Below are 8,722 nucleotides of genomic sequence, written 5' to 3' on the forward strand. Positions count from 1 at the left end.
GATCCAGTAAAGCTCCTCCTTCCCTTCCTTGTCTAGTTTCTTGCATTCCCAGAAGTCATTTTGTTGGATTTTTCACCGTTATAAGTTCATCTGAAAGACAATTAGGCAACACTGTTTCCTCGGTGTGACATCCAAACCCTGCTGGTATCATCCAGGGTCATCTGAGGCATCTCTGCTCCGGCAAACACCTTTCAGTCCATGTAAGTAACGTGCTGCTTCGTTTGACACTGTTTGGATTATTTCAATGCTAGAAAGCTGACCAGAAGACAATAAGTGGTTCCGTGGAGTCCATAAGTGGGTTAGTGTCACGTTTTCTATTGTTTTTTTTTTGTGTGGTACATCTGAGCTGAACACTGGCTATGAAGTTAAAGAGGAAGCTTCCATCTTCAAATCATCATGTTTACATCATCACCAGAGGAGAAGATTATATGGTGTCACAAATGGCCACATCAGCCTGAATATGTGGTGTCTCTGTGGTCAGTGACAGTCAGAAAAAAGCAAAAGTGATGCAGGTTGGATGGGCCCACGTGAGCCCTGTACCCCTAATGCAGCTCTCTCTACTACCTAAGGTGTTACAGTATACCATCATCTGTACCAGCATGCACCTTGCCTGTACCCATATGCACTAGAGACCTACAGTATACGCTGCAATATGCACTCTCGTCTGTTAGCTGTCTATCATGCTTCATAAGCTCAACGTCTATAAATGAATGCACTCTGTGTCAGTGTGCGCTCTGTCTGTATCAGCACACATCCTGTCTATAGCTGTCTGCGCCCTTTCTTTTTCCTTATGCTCTCGCCAATCCTGCTGCTTTGTGACACAAAAAGGTTTTTCCTTGTGTTCCCCTTCTTGCCTTGTATGGACACACTCACTTAAGAAGATAAACATGTTGCTGGTCATGTGTGTGAAGGACGGGGAGATCCACTTGTAAATCCCAAGTAAATTGCCATTTATTTTGCCCGCAGTAATAACTGTGTGGTTACGTGAAGTTACATCAAGTGAACCAGTGAACGGGCAAATATGTACATGAAGAAAGATAAGCGACTTTGTTTCTACAGTGGTAGTAGACAAAATTCCGCCCACTTGTAAGCTGATTTCATCATCTACTTGGCCCCCATCCACACACCCCCGGTCTCCACTCTTTTCTTTCTTTCTTTCTCTCCCTGCCCTCCTCTTACCACATCTGCTTCTCATCCTGCAGCATTCCTGTCTTTCCTAAGAGGATTCTGACATGTGGTTTTGATGAACTAACATGCTAACACACACTCTCTCTCTTCCTTTTTTTTCTCTCTTTCACTACCTCATTTTGTTCTCTATTTCTCAACTCTTTCCACACACTTGCACAAATACAGCACACATGCCACCCAGTTATACTGGTTTCCCACTGTCCTTTGCCCTCCGCAGAGTGCCTCATGATCATGTGGTCTGTCTCTGTTGTTCTTTGGGTCTATTAACGTCTTTTCTCTTCTCGTACAGTCTGCCTCTCTTTTTCTCTGACCATGGTATGCAGTTCAAGTCTTCCTTCCCTAGAAAAGATTGATCCCTAGTAACTAGTTTTGATGAACCTTTTCATTTTATCAATCCCACGTGTTGTAATGTCGGGAAAATCAGAGGGAACACATACACTACCGTTCAAAAGTTTGGGGTCACTTAGAAATTTCCTTATTTTTGAGAGAAAAGCACTGTTTTTTCAATGAAGATAACATTAAACTAATCAGAAATACACTCTATACATTGTTAATGTGGCAAATGACTATTCTAGCTGCAAATGTCTGGTTTTTAATGCAATATCTACATAGGTGTATAGAGGCCCATTTCCAGCAACCATCACTCCAGTGCTCTAATGGTACATTGTGTTTGCTAATTGCGTTAGAAGGCTAAAGGATGATTAGAAAACCCTTGTGCAATTATGTTAGCACACCTGAAAACAGTTTGGCTGGTTAGAGAAGCTATAAAACTGACCTTCCTTTGAGCTAGTTGAGTATCTGGAGCATCACATTTGTGGGTTCGATTAAACTCTCAAAATGGCCATTATACAACAGGACAATGACCCAAAGCACACCTCCAAATTATGCAAGAACTATTTAGGGAAGAAGCAGGCAGCTGGTATTCTATCTGTAATGGAGTGGCCAGCGCAGTCCCCAGATCTCAACCCCATTGAGCTGTTGTGGGAGCAGCTTGACCGTATGGTACGCAAGAAGTGCCCATCAAGCCAATCCAACTTGTGGGAGGGGCTTCTGGAAGCGTGGGGTGAAATTTCTCCAGATTACCTCAACAAATTAACAGCTAGAATGCCAAAGGTCTGCAATGCTGTAATTGCTGCAAATGGAGCATTCTTTGACGAAAGCAAAGTTTGGAGAAAATTATTATTTCAAATAATAATCATTATTTCTAACCTAGTCAATGTCTTGACTATATTTTCTATTATAAATAAAAATATATGAAAAGTATGACTTTTCATGGAAAACACAAAATTGTTTGGGTGACCCCAAACTTTTGAACGGTAGTATATGTATAGGGAACTGTGTACTGTTTTAAAGCCTTGTGCAAGCAACTGTACTGTTTACAGAAGAATATCTATAGAGACACAACACAGGATCCATCATACATCATCCATACTGCTGGGCAGCAGCAGCAACTATTCTATGTCATGACATTCCACAATCTCCTCCTATTAAAACGCTATAAATATTTGATGTTGCAAGAGCTTGGGAAGTATAAGACCAATAAGCACCGTAAATACTTTTGAAGTAGCTGTTTATGTTTTAAAATGCGACTACCAGCAAGTACGTAGCTGTATTTTATTGGTTTCTTGTTTGTGCAATAGTTTGTGCAAAGCACCTCAGATCAGTTCTCCTGTTTTATCTGACTTCAGTGTCTTTTCTGCGGTAGGATGTCCTCTCAGGAGGTGGAGCCAGCAGTTGGACCCAGGTTACAACGCCTCACCACCTGGTTTGACCCTGAAAGTGCTGCGGTAAGATCAGGACACTGAGAGGAGTCAACTTTTATTTGAAGTCTACCTCCCCATAAATGATTATTCAGTGGAGCGTAATTCAAAATCTCTGTGTCTTTGTAGGTGGTGACCATCCTGTTTGGGCTGTTCCAGATACTGCTGTCAGTCCCCCTTGCTTACGCTGACCAAGCTCTGCCAAAAATCTTCATATTGCCACTTGTCATAGGAATTTTAGTATGTACCTCTTACTCTTATCTTCTTTTTATTCTTAGTCTGACTATTATATAGTATATATAGTTCCATCAGTTTCAACTGTAATCTTCTAAAGAAATGTATAAATCTGATGAAGTGATCAGCAAAATTTTAAAAAGGCACTCTGCTAAGAGTTTTTGGTGAAATGGAGGGAAAAGGGTCAAATATATGGCAGCACTTTATCACTCAATCCTCAAACAGAACTGAGTGTACTGAATCATCGGGGTCACTGACCCAATCAAAGACTGTTTGCTTTAGAGCTCCCCTTACTGGCAAGCAACCGTGTTGGGTAAGTTACTTTCAAAATGTAATAAATTACTTTTTACTAGTTCAGAATCAGAATCAGAATTCTTTTATTGTCATTGTGCAAGAAGCACAACGAAATTGAAATGAGAAGCTCTCATGGACAGTGCAAACAACGGAAAGTGCAAAATACAGAATAGTGCAAAAGAAGGACAGAATAGTTACCGTCAATTGAGAGTAATAAGTTATTTTACAATATTACTATTGGCAACATGTAATGGCAACATACTTGGCCAAATAATTCACCATCCCCAGGAAGCTTATGAACTCTGTCACATCGTAGGGCAGGGTCACTTTGTCTGGGTCAGGCCTGATGCCTGTCTCATTGATGATGTGACCAAGGAAGTGGACCTGTTTCTGTTTGAACTTACATGTAAATATGTAAAAGTACCCTCCCCTCTTCTGCTTGGCACCAGTTGTGGATTTCCATCGTTTTTTCATTTACCAGAGTATCATCCATGCTGACCTCTGTATCCTTAAGTCCTGTCAAGGTTTCTGTCATTTTCCTCTGGAAAAATTTTGAAGTGCTTGATATCCCAAATGGAAGATGGCCAAAGGCATACCTCCCAAAGGGGGTGATAAAAGCAGTGAGTCTCCTGTTAAGCTCATGCAGGGGTGGTCTGGTAGAACCCACTTGCTGCATCCAGTGATGTAAACACCTTTGACCCGGCTAGTTGGCAGAACCTACTTTTCCTTTTTCACTACTTGGTTCAGTTTATGGTTAGACTAACAGTCCAGTCTTCTGGACTAATCTCCTGCTCATTCCCAATATCCCTTTTTGTGACATTTATCGCTCGTACTTCTCCATGTAGGGCGTTTTTTTCTCGTCATAGTGCTGGGGTTTACCACATCTCCCACATTCCTCCATTTTGTTGGCTTTTGGTGGTCATGTCATCAAAGAATATTAACGTTAGCTAGCTGGAGTTCTGGCTTTGTTATCTCCTCAGTTACCGCTAGAAGAGCTCTTTGTCCTGATTTCCCACCACAAGGTGGTGATATTCTGCACACGTCATACTGCATTAGATATGTGCACGGCATGTCAAGGTAAAAAAGTGGCAGGACTTTACATTACAGATGGTGAGGCTCGTTACGAGCACCGTGGCACCAGGGTCTGGTCTTTTCAGAGTCTGGCTGTTTGGGAATGCAGCCCAAAGCAGGTGTTAAACTCCAGACAGGCTACATTGAACGTGTAACGTATGAAGATTATTCACAGAACGTCTGCTGTAACACTACTACGCTTCCTGGCTATACCAGGCGTGAGAGCAGTGGTGCATATGCGCCACAGAGATCTGCTCTACAAATAGAAAAAAAGGACAGTTTACCATTTATATTTTTTTTACACAAGGTGTGCATAGACTTTTAGAGGTTTAACTAAGCTGCTATTATACAGGAATGGATTTAACGACTTAATTGAGCTTATTGGCTGTTTGTTTGAGCGTTTATTTCCTGTCATCTGTGTGCTGTGATAACAGCTGACAAGAGAGCGTGGAATAGCCGACTGAATGACAGGGAAACGGTAAAGGTTTCCCAAAAACACAATGTTTTCTCTAACGATCCGCATACTGAATGAAGCCAAACCATTGGCTAAATACACACAAGGCATGAGGCCAATAGTCAACAAGTAGTATAAGTATAAATAAGTAGTAGTATATTAATATTACTTTACTTTACTGCTTGAACTAATATATTACTTTAATACGTTACTTTTGTAACTCATCACCCCAACAACATTCAACTGTCAGCTCAGCTCCTTATATGTAAAGTGTTAACTACTGGCAACAAACAGCTAATTGAAATACAGCAGCGAGATCTGAAAATGTGCATAACAGTGGCACTATTGTAACGTGAAAAGCAATTGTCTGCCAGCTTGTGTGATAAATACTACCCCCAATAATCCTGCTGACATGACAGGATTTATGAGGAAACGGTCAAGACGTAGACGTAGATTGATTTTACCAGGAATATGAAACAGCTGCACAGATTGCACAGCAAGCACAAAAGAATAACGGATAAAGTACCAGAGTATGTGTCCAAAATTAGACTGCGGATGCCACACACATGCCTGCCGTTGTGTAATGGTTAGAGGGATTCTAAAGAGGTTGAGTGAAATAATTATTAACCTTAAGTCCTACTACTGTACTAAATAAAGCAGTTCAACCAGCACCAGACTGACCTTACTAGGAGAGAATGATGGATTTATGCCAAGGATGATCTTAACCAAGTTCGTTTTAGTTGCCTAAACCTAACCAAATCTTTACCAAGGTGGCGTTTGAACTGCTTAGCTTTAAGGATACATTCACAGTTTTTTAAAATCAGTCTCGTCAGCATTCACATTGAAAGGCCTTTTGGCCTCTCTTTTAAGAAGAGATCGTGTTGCAGTCTGTATGAACAGGACGGCAGATTAAAGCCGCCAATAACATTTCCGATGTACATATGGACACATACTGTATTACAGTATGCTGCTTTTTGAAGAAGAGAGTCACTGACTACCGATCTTGAACTTGATAAAATTATTTGAATCTAAAAATGTGATTCACAATGTTCATCTCTGCCTTAAAGCAGAAAATCCAAATCCATTCATGCATGGAAATTATATTTTAGTATCAACTAGATGAAGTTATATAATGTAAACAAAGAACTTATGATGAAATACAAAGTTCAATACTGTGTGTGTGTGTGTGTGTGTGTGTGTGTGTTTTGCAGATCGTGGCAGGAGGATCATTCACCATGGCCAATGAGAGGAACCCCAACAGACTCCTGGTAGGTTCATGTGATAAGCTCATGGGAGATTTTGATCTAACCAGCATCTAAAACATCCTAGAAAACACAGATGATGCAAAAAGAGAAAACAATTAGTCTGTAAACTTCTTTGGGCAACGCGTTACTGTAAATATATATATTTTTAATGATAAAACCTGTAAACTCAAGTGTAATATTGTACAACTGAAGAATACAAACTCATACAATATTACAACCATTTCATAAGATAATATTCATAGTCAGTTTTAGCCTTTTCAGAATCATTGTAATATGACTTTACTGTAATGATAAAAAAAAGAATAATATGAATAATAATGTACTTTGTATTATATAAAACATTTACAGTAAAATCACAAAAGCTCTTCCTGAATTTACAACGATATAATCAGTGTACTGGGTGTTTCAAAGTGCTCAGTGATGGATCTTGACTGCCCCCCCCCCCCACAGCTTCGAGGTTGTGCATGCAGTAATGTGGTTGGCCTGCTGGGGGCAATACTGGCCTTCTGCCTCTACTGCTACAGACTCAGCACTGTACACAACGAAGGCGTGTGTGTGCACGAGTTTCATGGCTCCTACAGACCTTTTGTGTGTCCTGGGAAAGTCCTGGTGGTCAGTATGTTGCTTTAATCCAACTGTTCTTAAATAACAAAGTGAAAGTAAAATGAAAAAAACACATAATAAGATTTAGAGATAAGCTGAATGGTGGAGTTTATGCAGGATGGAGAGACGGATGAGATGTAATAACGGTAATAACGATAAGGTGAGACAAATGCTACTGTAGAAGGTTGCGGCCTCGCCCTCGATTCCTGACATACAAGATAAGGAAAGTCCTGTCCTGAGCTTGTCTCATTAGAGCATTCAGCATAGATGGTGTAGATTATTGTTGTTACTTCTGTGCAGATGAGTGTATGATGTGTTTTCTTGTCTCCTGCAGGCCTATTGTTGGAGTGTGACACTGCTGCTGCTGCTCTACGACACTGGAGCGGTGGTTCTGCACAGCCTCCTGTCTGTCTCCGCCCTCAAAGCACTCAAAACAGACTAACACACACCACAGACAGAGAGAGAGAGGAAACACACATGCATATATGTGGCTAAACTACTCCCTATGAGCAGTAGAATCATTTCCTAACGTATTTTTTAAAGTCTTGATCCTGTAGCTTTTTTGTGGATTTGGTGAAATTGTGAGTTTTCAAATAAATAAAAAAAAGTCCCTACATCATAGTGTATATAATACACATAACTGAATAGTCAATAAATATGTGATGAAATCAGATATATATTTTAAGAAATAAACCCACCAACAATCAAACTAACTTTGAAAAAAATGGATAAAGGAAATACAGCCTATCCTGGTTGCCTGGTTAGTTGCCATAAGTGACAGAATGCATGAAAATAATGTTATTTTTGTATCATCACTAATATTAGAGCGTGGCTGCTACCATTATCAGCTTATTGCAGACAACTGTATATGTGTAATACATACATATTTTGCACACGTCAATCAGTCAATCAGTGTCTCACACAAAGAAATGAAAATAAGAAATATATAAGAGATCGTTATTTAGGTAGTCTTTCTATGATATATGGTAATGTCCAAAATATCACTGTTGCCCCATATAACTTATTTTGATTTTATCTAATATCAATCACAGGCAAGCAAATAACTTTGTGTTACGTTAAAATGGTAAATGGACTGTACTTGAATAGATAGTTGTTTTGATACATTCACATTCACTCATTGGCGCACCACTCATACATTGATTGGAGGCTGCCTATCTGCCATTAGGAGGCAACTACTAATTCTCACACACCCCAAGTTCACTGTCTTGCCTAAGGACACCTCAACATCTGGACTGGAGGAGCAAGCAATCTTCTGAATGATGGACGATCCTCTCTACCTCTGAGCCGCAGCAGACACGGTGATGTGCTGTTTACACCTTTGAACCCAGATCGTCATCCAAATTATTTCAGCAGAAGAAATGGATTTTGATGAAAGAAAAAACAAAACCAGAAATATATTTGGCCTGTACTAATCTATACTTGCATGTAAAACATGTCTGTAAAAGTGTTAAACATTTTCAGGTGGGGAAATATAGACATGGGAGAAAATAACAAAAGTGCATCATTGTAAATATTCAAACAACTGTGCATATTGATATAACCATCGCAGTTACTTGATCTTTTGATCTACCTGAGCCTTTTATTCACAGTCACTACTGGTTACCCCCATGGCGCATACTGTGCACACAACATATACATATTTTTGTGTTTTTAAGTGTGATGTTTTATGTGTATTATTTTATAACAAATCAAAAACCATAAATGAAATAAATACGGTCGAGTGCACTTACATGGGCATCTGTTTTACTCATGTCAATTTAGCAACTCGCTGTGTTACGTGTTCACGGCCAACCAAAGAGCAGCTTGTCCTGCATCAGCTGTTCAGATGAATG

The 8,722-nt window shown here is 39.9% G+C and overlaps 1 protein-coding gene across 1 annotated transcript; it reads left to right on the top strand.

Moving 5' to 3' along the window:
• The first annotated feature begins 57 nt into the window (after positions 1-57).
• On the top strand, positions 58-8,619 carry LOC139199258 (uncharacterized). The gene is made up of 6 exons (XM_070828304.1): positions 58-200; positions 2,894-2,975; positions 3,078-3,188; positions 6,213-6,269; positions 6,717-6,878; positions 7,204-8,619. Coding segments are annotated over exons 1-6 (522 nt in total). The 5' UTR covers positions 58-198; the 3' UTR covers positions 7,312-8,619.
• Positions 8,620-8,722: the final 103 nt, after the last annotated feature.

The sequence above is a fragment of the Pempheris klunzingeri genome, chromosome 3 (genome assembly GCF_042242105.1).
Source record: "Pempheris klunzingeri isolate RE-2024b chromosome 3, fPemKlu1.hap1, whole genome shotgun sequence".
Classification (NCBI taxonomy): Eukaryota; Metazoa; Chordata; class Actinopteri; order Acropomatiformes; family Pempheridae; genus Pempheris; species Pempheris klunzingeri.